The sequence below is a fragment of the Myiozetetes cayanensis genome, unplaced genomic scaffold (genome assembly GCF_022539395.1).
Source record: "Myiozetetes cayanensis isolate MyiCay16 unplaced genomic scaffold, myiCay2020 scf31, whole genome shotgun sequence".
Classification (NCBI taxonomy): domain Eukaryota; kingdom Metazoa; phylum Chordata; class Aves; order Passeriformes; family Tyrannidae; genus Myiozetetes; species Myiozetetes cayanensis.
The window spans coordinates 6,142,370-6,160,710 of NW_026087533.1; the positions used below are offsets into that span (position 1 = coordinate 6,142,370).

An 18,341-nucleotide genomic window follows, 5' to 3' on the forward strand; every position below is an offset into this window, starting at 1 on the left:
TATAGTTCTGTCTAAAATCAGTGATTTCAGAAGTGTCATTTGTCTGTGAGCAGCTATTCTGGTTGTTTCTTGCACATTTCCTGCTATGGTGTCAAACAGGGAGGCAGCGATTTCTAAATGTAGAAGATAGTAACAGAGTTTTCCTATTGAGTCTGTTTTGTCTGAGTGCAAAAAAAAAAACCTGTATGAGAACATATTTTCCACACTATTTTATACATGGGAAAGTAAGAAACAGGGATGTTAAATGGCTTGTTCATGGGCACAGAATTTTTCAGAAATGACCCAAACTGTCACTAAAATCAGGACCTTGTGAATTTGTAACATATTTTAGCATTTCAGTGATTTGAACTAGGGAGAACTTTTTTTTTCTTCTATATAATATGATGGTCTTAGATTCAATTTGAGATGCCCCATCTCACCTCCAAACACTGATCAAGAGAATTGGATTTATTTTTCACTCCAGTGTGGTAAGGCCTCCTAGTGAAAACGCATTATTTGCTGGCTTCACAGAGCCACAAAACAGATGCGAGTGTAGCAGCATCGTAATAAACCACAATAAACAAAATAATACAGCAAATAACTGAGCAAACATCTAACAGGACGTAGCCATGGAGAAAATCCTCCAGCACTGGCAGCCATCCCTGTGACCTTCCCTTCCCTCAGCACCTGAGCATGAAGAGCAGGAGCCGTCCCTGCCTCTGTGGGGGGGTGTGGGCCACAGCAGGGACAGGTTTGGTGAATTTGGGGCTGGGGAAGAGCGGGGCAAGGACATGTCCAGGCAATTTCATGGTGAATTACAAACTGTAATGCCCAGCTGAGTCCAAGCCCCCACCGGATGGACCCCTGGTAAACACAAATGACAGGCAGGCTCCTCTGAGGACACCAAGAGGGGTGGGAAAGGAGGCGGCAGTGGGGGCTCAGCTGTGGGCACGGGAGGCAGGAGGCAGAATGGGGGACTCTCCTCTAACAGCAAAAGGAACAGGAGGGATCCGAGGAGCCATTTCAAGGTGAAAGTCTGGGAGGCTTTGCCACTTGCAGTGCTGGCTCTGGCAGATCTAGAGAGGGAAGGAGGGAGCCAGTCAGCAGTTCCGGGGTCGGAGACAGCCTCGCAGGGAAGACAGATGGGCGAGCAGGTGCTGTACCTTGCGAGCAGTAACTCAGCGGAGCAGAGCTGCCATCAGACCCTAAAAGGAGTCATCAAAGCTGCAGCACAGCCCATCTCTGGGCATGGCTTTGGTGCTTTGTCCCTGTATCAAGCTGGCCGAGCTGCCCGGCTCAGCCCAGCCGTGTGCTGCGCTCCCACCCGCACAGCTGGCGTTCCGCTGCTCTGGGGGCCGCAGGGAGGGGATGGCAGGTGGAGCCCCCAGGACAGGCCCTGGCTACCTGCCTCTTCCAGTGGCAGATCTGTTGGCAGCTGGGGCTGAGCAGGAGCAGTAACACAGCAGTGAGGTTTGGGCTTCACTGCCAAACTCGCTGCTTTGAGGGACAGTTATTACAGCAGGCGAGAAACTACCCTGGGGCAGATACCTGGGATGAGTCATCCTGGTACAAGAGCCAACAAAAGTAACATTTAGGTCATAACAACTGTCCCTGCCTTTCCTACCACCCAGCCCCTCGTGCCCTGTTGGAACTTCCCGTACCATCATCACTCCATCGAGCAGCCCCAGCTCCGCCTTGGGCGCCGACTGCAGCCGCTCCATGGACCACTTCTCGATGATAGAGGACACGTGAGGGTTCTCCACGTTGAGGATCCGGAAGCCGGTCAGATTCACCCCAGAGTAGCGATATGGTTCTAGGTCTAATGCATAAAGATCCTTAAAAGAGAGAAACTAGTTTAAACATTTTGTTTAGCTTTGTCTTGTTTGAGTTTTTTGCATGGGTTCGTGTCTGTGTTTGGAGCGAGACAGCAGAGCCCTCAGAAGGTGGGAGGGAGGACATATCCCTCAGGAATTCAGAGGATTGTGCCGTCTGTTGCCATCAGTCTGTGCTCGCAGAGGCTTGGAGGTGTTGCTGGGATTTGGGTGCCGTATGTGCAGGTTCCCACACACACAGTGTAAGGGAACTCCTACCAAAGAGCCAAAGAACTCTCTGCATGAAAGAGGCAAATAAATTGTGGGGAGAAAACCAGAATCACTGCCAGTGACCCTGAAAAAAGAGACTTGCGACCCAGGGACGGAGGACAAGGCAGAGCTCCTGTATCTGAAGCTCCCAGGGGCCTTTCCACGAAGGATTTGCTGGGAGTGCTGAAGCCCACGGGGTGCTGCGGATGACAGAGTCACTCTGAATGCAGAATACCAATTTGCAGACTATCAAAGAGGAACTAAGACGCATTTCTTGACATTCCGACCAGCCTACACAGTCTGCAGATGAATGAGGGTGCCCTTTATACGATGTAAAAAGCCCAGAGGCAGGCAGTGCTCAGTTCTGCTGGCTGCTGGCCCGCCAGCATCGCTTGGCAGGCAGTGAGGGGCACTGGGGGGGCACCGGGGGGACACTCAGGGGACACTGCTCCAGTGCAGCTCTGGGCTCTCCACACATCTGAATATCAGCTTCAGTTCAGGGATTAACTGCAGTGCTCAGGAACCTCAGCCTGGGGTTGGACAGCATGGCAGGAGCATGTACAGCTGCCCTGCTCCCCAAATCCAGGCAGCTCACCCGAGGGGCTGAGCGAGTGCTGGGCTGTGCTCTGTGCTGGGCTGTGCTGGTGGGCACAGCCATGCTGGGGGATCACCCAGCCATGGCATCCATCAGCAGTGAGCTCTGCTGTGCCCACGGGGGCTGGAGAAGTCCCACACACACTGCCCTAAGCAAAGCAGAACAACAGCAGCCCTTGCCAGCAGCTGTGACTTCATTCTCCGTGGGGGAGCGAGGATTCTTACGGCAGTTTTGCTTTAATAAGCTTTGGGGTTTGATCTTTTCCGTGAGCCTGGCCTGGCCTCGCTGCTGATGGATGCAGTGCTTGAGTCTGCAGGTGCAGCGGGGACCGAGTCATTAATCACCCCACAACAGAGGTCAGGGCTTGGGTGTTTGTGGTTTTTTTTCCCCCCTGAAAAATTGCAGTTCAGACCTGCATGTTCTGTTAAAGGGCACTGTGAAAACCAGGCCATGATGGTGACTTTAAAATGACTTAGGGTAGCTAAGGGCAAATACAGTGGTTTGACCTCAGACAGGTGCTTGTGTCAGCTGGCTGTGAGGGAGGGCAACATTCCTGTGCCTGACCCACTGGAATAGACCTGTTTTTCAAGGTTCATAGCTTCTAACAGTCACTTCAGTTTGTATTCTGGAAATTGTTCTGGGGAAATAATTTTCTGTTGCGAAAGCCCATCATTTCCCTCTCAGAACATGATTGTATGTGACAAATCTGATCCCCCAAGCTCCAGACGCCGTGGTCTCCCTCACCCAGCTGTCATAGCACCAGCCTTGGCCATCTATTAGATCCTGCCAGTATTTTGGGTGCCCTCCCTGCCCTGCTGCTCCCCACTGACCCTTCCTTTCACCAAGTTCCTGTAGAAACCAAGCTCCCATAGATCACTTCTGGGTTCCAGTTCAAGTCCCAGCTGCAGCCTGATTTATCACTCCTGGAATCAGGATAATTCAGAACCCAGCTGAGTGTCAGGACATGGGGAGGTGTGGAGGAAAATCACCAGATCAGTTTCTCCTGGATTTTCTGCTCCTGCACAGCCACAAATTGAAACATCTGGTTCTATTTTCCACCTCATCTACATTCCCTTTCACTCATTATTTTCTGTACTGCAGATTAATTCTCCCCTCCACCCTTTCTTCCATTCTCGGTGTTCCTGTGATGCTCTCCCCCTCCCCAGTTACCCCATCTCGGGCTCTCGGTGGTGGTGGCAGTGCTGGGGACTGATCCCCACCACATCCTGCCCCCCCAGGCAGAATGGAAATAGGGGTGTCCGGGAAGGGCATCCCGGTGTGGAGCCCATGGGTAAGGTTCCCCCACGGCTCATCGGGAGCCCTGGACAGGCTGGGGGGCTGGGAATTGGCCACATGTGCAAGGACTCATTTACAGGCTGCTGGGACACTACCAGAATTTTGGAGCTCAGGGGTTCTCCCTGCAGGGCCTTTCATGTCACAGCTACGTGTGCTGGAGACGAGGGCTCAGCACTTCCAGCGCCTCCTCCCCCTCCTCCCTCTCCTCCTCCTCCGGTGGAAGAGGCTGATGGGGCTCCTCATGCCGGAGTCAGTGAACTGTAGTCGTGCTGCCTAGCAAAGTGTTGGAGCATTTCATGCCAAGTGTTGATACACTGTGCTCAGTATTGACTGGGGACCTTTTAGAAACATTCAGTATAACATAATAGACTAATTCATTAGCACCCCATGGGTCTCGTACTGGGGAAGCTGAAGCACAGGCATTGCAAGCTAGGAAAACATTGCCTTAAGGAATGACAGATTAAAATATCTTTCCCATGATATAACTGTTATTTCAGGAAAGTGGCATTAATTGTGATTGCTTATCTATTAATTTATTATAATTCCTCTTTTCCCACCTCCAGGCTGTACCTACACATGAAATGTACTCCAGGCTCAGCTGGGGCTGATTAATAGGAGGTTATCTGGGAAATGCTTAAAGCTGCCTGGAATAGATAATGGCAGCAGGGGTAATTAAAATGTCTTTTGCATTTGAAAAATAAATTTTGCAGTTTTTAAGGGTTAGTTTAGTCTGTTTCTTTCCTAAAGGCAAAAAGATAAATTGGATTTTCAAAATCACACAAAATTCAACAGTAGACTAGACAATAGCATCTTAAATGGAGACACGAGTGGCCCTGCTAGGAAAGCCAAATGCCTCCCGGAGTCAGAGAGGAACTGGCCCGTGTTTAACAGAGGGGAGTTAATGTCAGGCTGAGTTCATCCTCTGCAAAATAAACCTGCAGGAATGAACTCTGGACCACAGCAGGGCTCTGCAGGGAGACCTGGATGGGTACACAGTGCTCATCCTCAGCTCCTGCCGAAACAGGGTCCTACCTGGATTGGGCACCCATCCCACCCTCCCTCCCCTCCACCACACCCAGCAGGGAGCGTGCAAGGGCTGTGCACAGACAGATACTTTACCAGAGTGGTGAAGATGAAGTGGTAGTATTCTGTCATCATTCCCATTGCCATGGCCTTGAGGAGAGTAGGGAAAGGAGGTTAGTAAAGGAGAAACAAGAATACAACAACAGCCATGCAACATCAACCTCAGAGCTGATTGGTACTGGGGCAGGAGACAGACACAGAATCACAGGGGCTGCATCCCTTCCTTCAGTAAAGTAATGAGTGATGAGTCTGCCTGTCCCTCCTTCACGTGCAGGACAGTTGGATCCTAACAGTGCCTGCTTTAGAAGTGGGTCTGTGAAGGTGCAGGCACAAGGATGAGGAGTGGGAACATCCCCCATCCCTCGGCCCTTTGAAATCGTGGTCCAGACCCGAGGGCCCCTGGCCAGCCCAGCTCCAGGTTCCTGGCCAGCCCTGCCACAGAGGATGGCTCCTGCAGATTGCTGGGATTTGCATAGCTGAGCACTGGAGAGAACAGGCTGTCCTGTGAGCTCTGCCAGAGGACAATCGTGGGCTGAGGGGGACCCTGCACAGCACAGGGGGAACACGTCGGAGTCTATGAAAAAGGTCACCTTGGAGCTGGTGGCTGGTGACTGGAAAGAGATTCCCATGGGTTTGCCTGGGATGTGACTCTGTGAGCATGTTTTCTGGAGAAAACACATGCAAGAGCACTTTAAAATCCCCACTCATGGGAAAGCAACTTCAAGTCCCCCCCGGTAATGTTTGCTTCCCTTGGATTTTGCTAAAATTACTAGGGCGGAATTTAGCTCCGAGGAAGGAAGTGACAGTCTGAGAAGAAGTGAGACATCAAAAAACAGGGGAAAAGGAAAGGATCCGGATTGTGAGACTACATATTGTGACTCCAGAGTGTGATTTCACCCAGGTTTCTGCTCTGGGAGTAGCTTTTAGAAAGTCTGGAGGCTGTTGCTGTGTGGCCACGCACTGTCCTGTCCTTTCCCCCCATCCCTGCCTGGTTGGTGGATCTGGTGATCTGCATTGTAGCTCCCTCCCTCCTGCACTCCCTGCTGCAAAGAGCTGGAGCAGGGAATGGGACCTCAGTATGGAAAGCATAAGTTAGTGATGGGAAAAACAATCAGGATGGAAAAGAAGCATGGAGTTCCAGTTCAGGTCCATTTTGCATCATTTTGGGCATAGGTGAGGAGCCCAAACATGCGGTAGAAATGAAGCTCTGGCTTCCCAGCACTGTCAACCCAGGGCAGGATGCATGTGGGTTTGTGGGGAAATGAATAAATGATCGTGCTGGTGGATAAGCCAGAGGCAGTGGCAGGCTGGGAGCAGCAGCTTCTCTGGAGCTGACGGGCACCGCTGTGCCCTGCGGAGCGCGGGGGCTGCTCGGCACGGAGCGGGGACAGCAGGGCTGTGGGGGAGCCTCACAGTGGATGTGGAGCGATATCAAGGGACCAGAACCAAGGAAGGCTGGAGAACCTGGGGTAGGATGGGAAGGACTCACTCTCCAGGAGATTGATAGCTTTGTCTTTGCCCAGTCTGTACTTTTGGTGTAAAAGTGCTGTTTCAAGAGTGAACGTGGCACCTCTGGACGTGCATTTCTTGATACAGGTAGGAAAGTGAGGAAAATATGAGGTTTATAAGCTTTCTAATCTTCAGCAGATGTGAGTGACCTGCAGATTGTGGTGCACTGCTGTGAGCCTGCCTGGTGCTGCACACCAGAGCAGACAGGCATGCAGAGACTGGTCAGGCTGTGGTTTGGGTTTGTGCACATTCCCAGGCTCCGAAAATACTTTGCAGTATTCCCCCCAGTAAAAATAACACTGTATAATGTTGTTAAGCTGAAATGCATGGCTTCGGGTCCTGACAAAAACCCAACACACACACAAAGCCAGCCAGAAGGACTTAGAGAGCCTTGTCTCCCCCTAGTCCCCCCTCTCCTCCATCTTCCTCACTCTGCACTCACAGTGATGAGCAGAGCAGATGGCACAATAAACTATAATAAACTGCATAACAAGTGAGCAGCACCAAACACAGCCAGCACGGGAAAATAACAGGCAGGAGACAATGAGCCCCTTCTATTGCTTTCCGTAATAATCCCTCCCAGGCTTTCCGAGTTCTCTGAGCACTTCCCTTCGTTTTGCATCAGCCAGGCTGCAGGAGAAGGCACTTGCCTTGTGCTCTCCTTCTCAGCCCTTCAGGGGATTTATTTAATCTGTGTGGTGGTGTCATGCTGGGCTGAGAGGAGCAACACTTCCAGTGGCTGGTTTTTAGTATCTTTGTGAGAGTCTTTCCTCTGCCTCATATTGACCCCAAAATCCAAGGGCACTTGGGAATGAAGAGGAGCTGGGGTGAGCAGCAAGAATGGCAGTGGAGGATCTCGTGGAGAAAGAAAGGAGAGAGCCCAAAGGAATGGAAAATCACTGACATCTGGCTTAAAGTCCAAGAATTGCAGACCGTGCTGGGGAAGGGACAGAGGATTCTGTCCCTCCAAGCTGGGAGAGCCACGAGTGCTGCTCTGGATGGAGGAGGCAGAGGGCTGGGACTGGGGCTGGGGCTGTGCAGCTGCAGAGAGAGTCACAAAATTGTCTGGCACCAGCCTGGGCTCGGCACCATGGTCAGCACAGCCCTTTCTCCTCCTGCAACGTTTGTTCATTCTTATCCACAGTCACTTTTGGTACTTCCACTTAGTCAGTGAGAACTCCGTGTTCTGTAGAAACCCAACAGTAGGTTGGACAGGATGGACACACAGCAGCTTTTAGTGTGGCTGTGGACTGGGGCCGGGGAAAGCTGCAGCCTGGGGTGGGCTCACCCTGCAGTGCGGCCACCCCACACCCATGGGCTCCCCTGTGGCCCCTCCTGCTTCTGCCGTCCCCCCTCACCTGCTTGAGGATCTGCGCGGCCATGAGGTGGCTGCAGTCGAAGATGATGCGGAATTCCCGGCCCCGCTTCATCTCCTTGAGCAGCGGCCGCGCGTCGTCGCTGTCCAGCGGCAGCTGGCGGATCTTCAGGCGGATGTTGTAGCGGGACGGGGCCATGATGAGCTCCTGCAGCCGGATGAGGCCTTGGGCACCACAGAGACAAACCCACAGCGTTACAGGCCTGTCCTGCCCGCAGGCCGGGGCACAGCAGCTCCCGCTTCCCTGCCCTCTGCGGAATGAGCTCCGCGCTCCCTCCCTGCCCCCCTCAGTGGCCATTGCTAGAGGCTGTCAAAGCCAGGGTGCCATGGGTCAGTCCTTAACCCCCAGACATCTCCAGAGCAGCTGTTCTACGGCAGAATGGCTTTTCCTGGTGGTTCCCTGCTGCCCTGCAGCCAGCAGGGCTGGACAGGGTCCCTGCATTAGATAGGAAGAGAGTAGCAGGTCAGTCCTGACCTTTGACGCCTCTGGGACAAATTGTCTTAAGCAAATGTGCCCTTGAGAAAGGACAGGATGTGATAATCAGCTACACAACAAATTAAAATCTGCATATTTACCATGCACAGCAGCAAAAGGGGAAAACGGGTATGGGCTTGGATTTATGAGTCGTGTAGATCGCAACGGTCACTTAATCACAACTCGTAACTTCCTATTGCCCTCAGAATCCATTGCTGTTTCCTGCACAAGGCACAAAGGCATGCTGGATGCATGAGCTGAGCAGGAATTGTTGGAATCTGGTGTTGCAAGGAGAATTTCAGCAGATGCCTATTGCAAGGGGGAAGAGAGCAGCGTGTCCCTCTGCATAGCACAAGAAACACATTAGAATATGCCACGAAGGGAACATACTGTGACCCACATTTGCAAAACAGGAATGTCAAACTGTGTTCTCATCAGCCCTCCCCTAAAGAAACCATTTGGTTTAGTGGAATTAGGTTGGACAGGCTATCCAATGTGGCTTTTGTTTTTGGGAGTCTATCTGTAGCGCTGTGCAGCACTTTGCTTTGTTTAACCATCAACAGCTTTCCTTACGTGAAAAAACTTTGTCAGCTCTGTGTACAGAATTAGCCAGAAAACAAAACACTTTCCAGAACTGCTTTTGCTTTAGCTGGGAACTGCACCCCCCATGGCAGCCACGGACGGGGCTCTGCTGGTGCAGGGGGGAACTGTGGTGCCCAAAGAGCCGGGCTGAGCTGGTCCCCCCAGAGCCAGTGAACTCCCCGCAGCCCTCTGGCAGCTCCTGGGGCTGGGAGTCCCCCACTCGCTGAGAGCTTTGTGAATTCAATGCTCAGAAAGATCCCAGGGCCTCCCACAATGCCAGCCTGACCTCCTGGGAGCCCATCAGTGCACGGGGGGTCGTTTGGCTCCTGGAAAGGCTCATTGGAAAGGTTCCCAAAGAGGCCCACGACAGAAACTCTCCAGGATTCGTCCCCTCAGCCCCTCCTTTCCCTACCTGTGCTGTCGTCATACACCACCGTGGCTGACCTCCACTTCAGGTACTGCACGAGGTCCAGAATGGCGTGGCTCAGGGAGGCATAGTCAGGATACAGGTTAACATAGAAAGTGTCCTTGTTATCCAGAGGGTGGTGCTTCCATCGGAGCTGTATGTGGGGGACTTCCAGGGCATTGCAGATGGACTGGACGGCGTTGGTGCAGGAGCCTTGGGAGGGTCCGAATATTGCGACGACCCCCAGAGCGAGCTGGTCACAGGCTGGCAGAGGAAGGGAGGGATGGTGTCAGGGCATGGGCAGCACTGGGCACAGCCAGCTGTGCCTGCCCTGGGCCAGGGGACAGGGTGAACAGGCACTTCTGGGCTCTAACACAGCACTGACACTGGGTAATTACAGCAGTGATGACTCAGAGGGAGGAGGGTTATGGCAGGTGGGGTCTGGATAGAGTCACAGAGCAGTGCCAGGCAGAGCTCTGAGAGAACATCCACCACAAAACCATCTGAAAAGGGGGTCACTGGGCTGGCTGGGAGCATCCCAGGGATGTCCCTCTGATAGCCTCAGGCTCAGGCAGCAGGTTTCCTTTCTCCCAAACCAGAATCAAACTCCATGAAGCCTCAGGTCACGGGCCCCCCAGCCTTTGCTATGCAGTCCCATTTCTTCCCTCCCCCTCAGTAATTCAGTTGGGCTGTTTTTATCCAGTAGTCAAAACTGACCATTAGTAAGAGAACAGAATATCCAGGTGCTGGATGTGCTCACTGCCAGGGATACAGTGACACAAACACAGGCATGGCCTCCAGACCTTCGCTCAGGATTAGAGCAAACGCTGTGAAAGGAGTTTTGTGAGGTTTGCAGAGGGAAGAAAAAGGACTTGTTCCCCTTGTATTAAAAGGCCTGTGGAAGGTCAGCTCCGGGAGGAGTTCTCGTCCAGATCACTGGGGAGAGCAAGGCAGAACGAACTGCTGGGTCTCCAGTGAAACCAGACCTTTATTGTGCTGAATAAATGGCCACAAAGCTGCTCAGAAGTTTGCTCTGCTCTTACCTTTCTTAGTTGCTTCAAAGCTGTCGTGGAAGTGTATCCTCTGGATGTCATAGGTTAGGGTTGTGTTAGGCAACAAAGTTCTGTTCCTGTTAATAATGTTGGCGGAGAATCGGAAGGCTTGTTCCTCAGCACTCATCACCTGGGCGTTGGGGCCATCCGCGTACTCAAAGATTCCTCCTGCAAGACAAAAACCCCACTTTGAGCCACACAAAGTTTGGTTCATTATCTTAAGCAGTAAGGGTGAGAAAACTCTTGGAAGGTTTGCAGGCTGAGCAGGGCTCGCTCCACGTCCTGCCCTGGACTGGAATGAAGCCATGGAAACAGTGGGGTTTGTTATATGCTGGTCTGGGACAGTGTTCAGGGTGGCAGCTTTGTGGGGCAGCAGGAGGCCATTTAAAGTCTTGGAATATCTTTGTGAGGCAGGTGAGTGGCATCCCATAGAGCTTTAGGAGCAGACTTTGGGAGGTGCAGACAGGCTTGCTGCCCAGCTGCAGGGCTGCTGCAGGTCCGTGCTGTGAGGAATGGCTGGGTATGAAGCTGGCACTGCCCTCCCCTTGGACTCCTCCTGCCTCGTCACCCACCTCTCGTCCTTGCGCGGGAGGCAGGCAGGGCAGTGCTGCTGGTGGACATTTTTAGTGCTGTTTTCAGTGCCCTTCTCCTCTTTTATTGCTCCTCATGTTTAGTTCTCCTGAGTTCTTAGTTCCGAGCAGCAGAGGCTCCTGGCTGTGCTGCCCCACAGCCCCTGCGCTCAGTACCGCACGTCTCGGCCGCGGCTTTCCCGTGCTCTGAGGGTGTTAATGCCATTACACCTCCCCAGGGGCAACAAGCTCGTGTCACAGCATGGCTGGCTCTCTTGGCTCTGTGTCTGTGAGTCTCGTCCTCGTTCCCACTGACAGCCACTCTAACTGGAGTGACTGGGTGCAGGCATGGGTTGTGTAGTGGCGTGTCCCTGTCTGAGATGGGATCCACCCTGCACCCCCTCACAAGCTCGGGAGGACACAAACCTTGTTCTGTCTTACTAAAAGGAAACCAAATATTTAATGGATGAGTGAGATAAGCAAGTACAATTGGTAACAGATGGTCTCGGGGTTCATTAGCAGAAGGAAAATCTTCCTCTTCAATTTAAGGTAGTCCTCAAATGTTTTGTGGTAGAGAACAGATGTCTGCTCAGCCCTCCTGGCTTTCAGGCAACAGCACTAATCCTTCTTCAGGAGCTGGAGCACGTTCTCTGTGGCTTTGTGGCAGTTTGGTGTTGGCCAGGAGTGCCAGTTTGGCCAGAGCCAGGCTGACACCTCTGCTGACAGCCTTGCCCTGGGTGTCCTCCTGGAGCCCCAGCAGAGCCCCAGAGCAGTGACTGCAGATTTCACAGCCAGGGAGCAGAAGAGTTGCAAAAGAGTTTCTGCTCCCCTTGATCATGACAGGTCCCTTCTCTCCTCTTCCTCTGCAGACTTTGTGTCTGTCCCCAGGTGTGAAGTGAGTGTGGGAATTAATTTACATTCATAAACATCCAGAAAAGTTTGAGCTGTTCCCTGCATGCCTCTGATAGAAAAAAATACTGAACTCTGTGCTAATTTTGGTAATGGGGGAAAGAATAAAGAAAAAGAGGCTGAGTGTTCATTCTGGAGACTCATTCAGTCCCATGTGATTTTCAGCCCATCGCTCATGACCAGGTTTTCATCTAGAATGCCAAGCAGTGTAGGCAAGACCATAGCAAAATTGTCCACGTGCCTCAATCTGACTGGATCATGACAAAACATTGGAGTTTTCACTCGTGCAAAGAGAATTATTCATCCACATCAAAGTCTGGACGTGCTGGAAGCTCAGTTTAAGTTTCTTAAGTTTCTCAGTTCCTGAGGTGCTGAGCACAGACACCACGTGGCACAGCCTGCTCTTTGCTCAGGCCCTGGGGGGACACCAGGAGTGCCTGTTGTCAGACCCTGATCCCGCTGGATCCCGCAGATCCCACCCTGCCGTCCCTCCTGGCTGCTGTGCCGCTCCTTCAGAGACATTCATTCCCACCATTATTTAAAGAACCTAATAACTGCCTTGAAACAGCTGATTAATGCATAATCTTCATCATGATTACACAGCATTACTGGCATTAATTTGCAAAGCCAGCTAATTATGAAAATAATTGTTGCAGTTCTTCCATTTGAGCAAAATGGAGCCTATGGGCTCGTGCCGTTGAGAGCACGAGGGCTGTGACATCAGCTGGCTGAGGGCTGGGCAAGGGGACCCCAGGGGTCCTCTGCAACCCTCAGCAGCAGAGATGGAGCCCTGCAGGGCTGGGCAATTTGCTGCTTAGGGCTGGACACACCCAGTGAGTGATCCCAGGCAGGCCTGGAGCAGGAGCCTCACCCGGCTTCACTCCCATGGACGAGTCAGCGGGAGTGGAAAGTCCACCACAAAACAGTCTCCACTTTTATACACTACCTAACAACAAATTCCACCCGAGAGAGTAAATCTAAAGGCCCTTTAGTGTTGTTGTCTCTCTAAACCATTTCTACCATTTCTGCCTCTGCCCTGTGTTTGAAGCTGATTCCAGTGTCCTGGAGATGACTGGATGGTGCTCCCTGGTGCTAATGACCTTTCCCAGCACTGCCTGGCTGTGCAGGTCCCAGCTTCCCAACCCTTCTTTCTTTCCCTCCTGTGGCTTGGCAGGCAGATAAAGGCAGCCGTGACGAGGTCTGTCACGCTTGGTGACATTCTCCTGAGGTTCATGAGAGGATTTGCTGCCTGATTGATCCAGGAAGGGGCCGTGCTGTTCCTTGACCAGTCAGTGCAGCCCATGCACTCCCCACTGCAGTGCCATGTGTTGTTCAACACATGCTGAGGTTTCATAATTCAGGTTGAATTTGTTTGCATAGATGTTTTTCCCTGGAAACCTTCTCTTCATGCCTTGTTTGTAGGGCATTTGGTGCAGAGGCATCTGGGACTGGGAATCAGTCTTGTAGGAGATGCCTCACACAAGCTGCTGATGACAGGCTTTCGACCCTTATCCCTTACTTTTATATACTTTTTGATGGAGTCATCCATTATTATATCTGACTTCTTGGATTTTAAAATCAATCCCAGGCAGGTTAAATAATTATTCAGTTGTCTTTTAGTCTTAAAGCAGACTAATTGCTCTCCAGAGAATGTCAGCCAGCGTATGGGAAAACACACTAATTAGAATCAACTTATGTCAGACTATTTCATGTTATTTTATTTGATGACCCCAATGTTGCTTCTGAGGTGGGGAGTTTTCAGAGCTCGAAATGAGATTCCAGAGCAAATGCCTGAAGCTCCCCTTTGGGTCTAGAGCAGAGAGCAATAGCAGGGCTGGGCTGGGGAAGGAGCCTGGCCTGGTGTGAGGACAGGTTTGGTCACAAAGCACAGAGGGTCTCACTCAGAGTGCCAGAGCTTGAGCCTCTCTTCAGGGTAGAACTGGATCCCAGGGAACACCCAGAATCCCACTGATGCCAATCAGGACAAACCCAAGTCTGCCTGCACCCAGCACAGCTGCACCACGCTCCTCCATCCCCAGGGATGGTGCTGGAACACCTTGGAAAGGCCCCAGGAGGGAGCCAGAAGGAGGGCTGGGAACCCTTTCCCACTACTCCAGCTAATCCTGGGCTGTGGCTGTGCGGGCTGAGTGCCAGCACGGTTATTTTTAGCTTTGTCAAGAGCTAAGTCAAGAAAGTCAAAGTATTTTAGGTTTTCACTTTCTCCCTCTTCCCCTTTTTACCAAAACAAACAGCTTCATTCTCAGAAAGAAAATTCCAACAGCCCTCAGCGTGTGGTGTGATCTCTTATCTTCTACTCCTTATAAAATCACGGAGTCATTTAGCTTTGAAGAACAACTATTTCTGATAACACTTTTCTCTCCCCCGCTGACAGTGTTGTTCACACATTTAGACAGCTCTGACAGCCTCTTTCCTTGTGACATCCGGGAAGAATTACCTGGTTTGAGACAGCTCCTGCCGAGGATGGAGCCAGTGGAGCTCCTCTGGGACACTCCTGCTGCCCCTCACAGCCCTCCTGTGCCCAGAGATGTATTTTGTGGGTTTTTTTCTTTTTCTCTCTGAGGTTATAAAATGTTTTTCCTGTTGAGCATCAGGGGTTGCCAGTTGGGCCATGGATTTGTCACCTTCTGAGGACAAATTGCTCTGTTTTGGGGACAGTATCAGCAAATAGGCCTATCAGGACAGGTACACAGAATTTAGAGCCTGTCCCTGCAGGATGCCACTTGGCAGCTCCCTGAGGCAGAGGATGGAGAGTCCTTCCTCACAGACCTGCCTCCCCAGGAAGGCTTGGAGAGCTGACACTGCTGCTTGGCTGACCAGGCCAGGGAGGACAATCTCAGTGTCCTGGCCCAGCTCCCCCCAGGGCTGGTGTTAATGCCAATAAAGGAGAGAACTCTGATGGGAAGGGAAGGAAGGTTCCCCAGAGCAGGAGGCTGTGACTGGGGCTACACAGGGCCTGGCTGTCCTGTGGGACTGTGGCAGTCTCAGGTGCAATAATAAGGATGCAGTGAGAGCAGCAAAATCCAGAAGGCAATAAATATCACAGAAGAAAGGGGGAGAGCAATGACGGATTTATTCACACAAAATCTCCCCTTGCACCTTCCCCCGAGGAGCTGCTGCTGTGAAATGCTCCATGAGCTCCTGCGGCTGGAGCTGGAGCTGGTCCTGTCTCAGCGTGGAGGGGAGCCCCCGGGTCTGGTGTCAGCTGGTGCTTCCCAAACAGAAACAAACCCATCCTATAAACTGAGGAGGGAAGGCGGCAGTGCCAGGGAGGTGGGGGCTCCCACCCTTCCGGAGCCCTTGTCACTCGTGGGGAGCCCTTGCAGCTGAAGAGGCACAGCAGATCCCCCATCCCGGCCCTCCACAGGCTCCGTGGAGCTGTTTGTGTCAGATGGCAGCAGCCGGGACGTGCCCTGTGGCAGGAGCTGCTCCATGCCAAGGCAGTAAGCACAACTTGCAAACTGATTGAAACAAACCTTCTGGGAAGGAGCTGAAAATAATTCCTGAGGTCTGTCAGTGCGTTCCTGGTTTTGACAGAGCGGTAGGATTTGAGTCCCTGTCCCCTTCAAGTGCTGCTGATCATGCACTGGCCCTGTCACTTCAGCGTGGCACCGCTTAATGTGATGCAGCACAGCCACGGATCCAAAGCAATTTCAGGCTTCATCAACACGCATCACGCGAGAGAGCCCCTGTGTGGGGCTCGGGGGCTGAGCTGGCCCTGCCCACGGGGGCTGCTTGCTCTGGATGCTGATTGCTAAAAACCCAGGAGCAGGATATGCCTGGAAGGCAGGAAGAGGATTAACCTCGGAGCCGGTGTGTCTGGATCACTCACACTCAGACGCTGCCCGTGCTCACTGCACGTCTCTCGTGTGCGAATTAAAGAGGCACTGGCCTGGCCCTGAGCGCACAGATCCTGCTCCCACCCTGGCAGCTTCCCTGGCTCTCGAGTCCAAAGCATTTGGAGATGGTTTTTCCTGCTGCCCCCATGGGCTGACAAAGCCCATGATGTACCTGCCCACCGAGGAGCTTCCCCCGTGTCCGTGATGGAGCCGAGTGGGCACCCAGTGCAGCCCTTCTGGGCTCAGGTTCTGGAGGCTCCTGAACTCCCTGGTGTACCTGACTGGATTCACCCCCAACACCCTTTGGAAGAGGCAGGATGTGGGGCAGGGCAGCTCTCGCCCTGCTTGAATCCCCCATGAGCTCAGAGGAGGGACAGGCGCAGGGGGGTCACCTGTCCCTGAGGTGGTCGGGAGTTCCCTGTCCTCCCAACACCCCAAAGATGAACAGGAGCATTTCAATTTCAGCTGAACCTGCAGCACAGGGTTGAGGACAGTCCTGCTGTCACCTCCCTGCCCACAGCCCCCACCCTGTTCACTCTGGGGGTGTCCTGGGGACCCCACAGTGGCTGGTGGAGGAGCCAATGGACTGAGCCACATTCCCAGGGCCTCTGATTCCACCACATGGTGCAGCAGGAGGAAGAGCCAGGTACTTGCTGAGTAATGCCAAGAAAATGAATTCAACCAGAAAATCAGATACGCAAAGCGTGAGCGTGTCCCACAGGGAGGGATTTCCTGCCTGCCAGGACAGAAATCCCATCCCAGCAGGTCGGTCCATTCCCAGGAGATGGTGTCTCCCTCTTTTTGCGTTTTGTTATTGAATGTGCAAAATCCTCTTTCGTTTGCTCTGAATTAGGCACTTCATGTCACAGGGGGTGACATTCTTCTCCCATGTATAAGCTGCTTAACAGATGAGTAGTCAAGTGGCAAAGAAATACATTATTAAAGCTTCTGGTTAAATTAACTGATTAAAAACACTGGAGCTAAAATGTACATATCAGCACTTTACTCGCACTAAATGAGGAATTAATGGAACGTGGCGGGCTGTGTTTTTAATGAACAGCAGATAGGATGGTCTGGAAAGGTTTGTCACTGCTCACAGGGATGACCCTCTGCATCCTTGGCCGTGGCACCACTCGGCCCCATGGGCCAGGGCACGGCCAGAGCACGGCAGAGCGGGCTGTGGCTTCTAGAAACAAACTTCTCCTCGCTGCAAACCCTCCTCGTGTGGCCTAATTGGCAGCGTTTCCCCTGCCATGCTTTGAACAAGCTGTTGTGGTGTTGCCCGTTTGACATCTGAGGGGGAGCGTTTACCGCAGCAGCAGAGCGTAACCCCGACCAAGGGAGCGGATCAAAGCGCTAATCTGAGATCAAAAGCCTTCAGTGGTGCTACAGCAGAAATAAATTAAGTTAGCAACAGATTTCTTAATGATATTTAAATTTGTAATTTGCATAATACATGATTAAAATGAAATGGGCTTTTTTTTTTTTTTTTTTTTTTAAGCTGGCTCAATTAATTAAAAAAAAAAGAGAAAGCAACATCATAATCTCATAGGAACAGATTCCCATCACGATAAAGGCAAGGAAAATGCCACAAAACTACACAGTAAATGCAAATCTCCCCAAGTGACCTGGGAGTTGCAGCCTGAGAACTCCCTGAGGGGCTGATCTCCCAGTGCCACCGTCCCCTCAGTGCTGGGAGAGGCTTCCACAGGCTCTGCACCCAGCAGGTGTGTCCTGGAATCCCCAGGAGTAGGATGAGCGGGGCCTGCTCAGGTGTCATTTTTATGGTGGTGCTTTGGGCTGGTGCTGCTGGGTGTTGGAAACCAAAACCACTTCCTTGGGGAAAAAAAATTACCTTCCCAGTTCAAGTGGAATTTGTAAATCTCTGAGCTCTGCACTGGGAGAGCCCACTGGCCGTGCACAAACCCACCAAACTGAATTAAAATGCCAATTATTGCATGTTAATTAAATTCTTCTCAAATATTCACTGCTAAGCCCCAGCTAATAAATGTTAATACCCACCTGGCATGTAGAATATAATATTAGACTTAAGAAATCTACATTAAATCTCATTCTCCATCCACAGTGTAACCAAACACCAGCAGTCAGCCACTTGCTTCTCACTCTTGCTACTGATGCCTCCAAAAACCAGGGCCTTGATTAAGATGATGCTTTGAATGGCAAGCACAGTTCTGCAAATATTATGACATATTGTTTGTCATCTGCCCTAAATATTTAGCAGTTCAGTTTTACAAGGTTTTTGTGCCACATGCTGAGTATTTGGTCCTGTTAAATTTGAATTTGACTGATGGAATGGCTTCTGTTCAGAAGCTGAGAGTCCCAAAGCCTTGTTAGGGTCTTTGCTGTTGGCATCTTCTGTTTAAAAGAAAGCAGAGAGGGGGGAAAAAGCCCACAGAGCACTCTGGGAAAATTGTTTCTGCTTAATCCCATCCACTCCCTACAGAAAAACCTTTTTGTAGGAAGAGATCAAAGGTCTGTAATAGATTCCAACAGGTCTCCAGAGCTGTGGGATGCAGAGGGAGCAGCAGGAGCATGGGATTGACCTGCCTGTG

At 51.8% G+C, this 18,341-nt stretch overlaps 1 protein-coding gene across 1 annotated transcript in view; it reads right to left on the reverse strand.

Annotated features, from left to right (window-relative positions):
• The window catches only part of GRIK3 (glutamate ionotropic receptor kainate type subunit 3), an 85,826-nt gene that overhangs the window by 32,777 nt on the left and 34,708 nt on the right, over positions 1–18,341 (reverse strand). The window contains exons 2-6 of the mRNA XM_050326300.1: positions 10,425–10,601; positions 9,388–9,645; positions 7,902–8,083; positions 5,071–5,124; positions 1,641–1,814 (exon numbers count right to left, since the gene is read on the reverse strand). Of these exons, the coding sequence (XP_050182257.1) occupies positions 1,641–1,814; positions 5,071–5,124; positions 7,902–8,083; positions 9,388–9,645; positions 10,425–10,601 (845 nt within the window). The remainder of the gene's footprint in view (positions 1–1,640; positions 1,815–5,070; positions 5,125–7,901; positions 8,084–9,387; positions 9,646–10,424; positions 10,602–18,341) is intronic.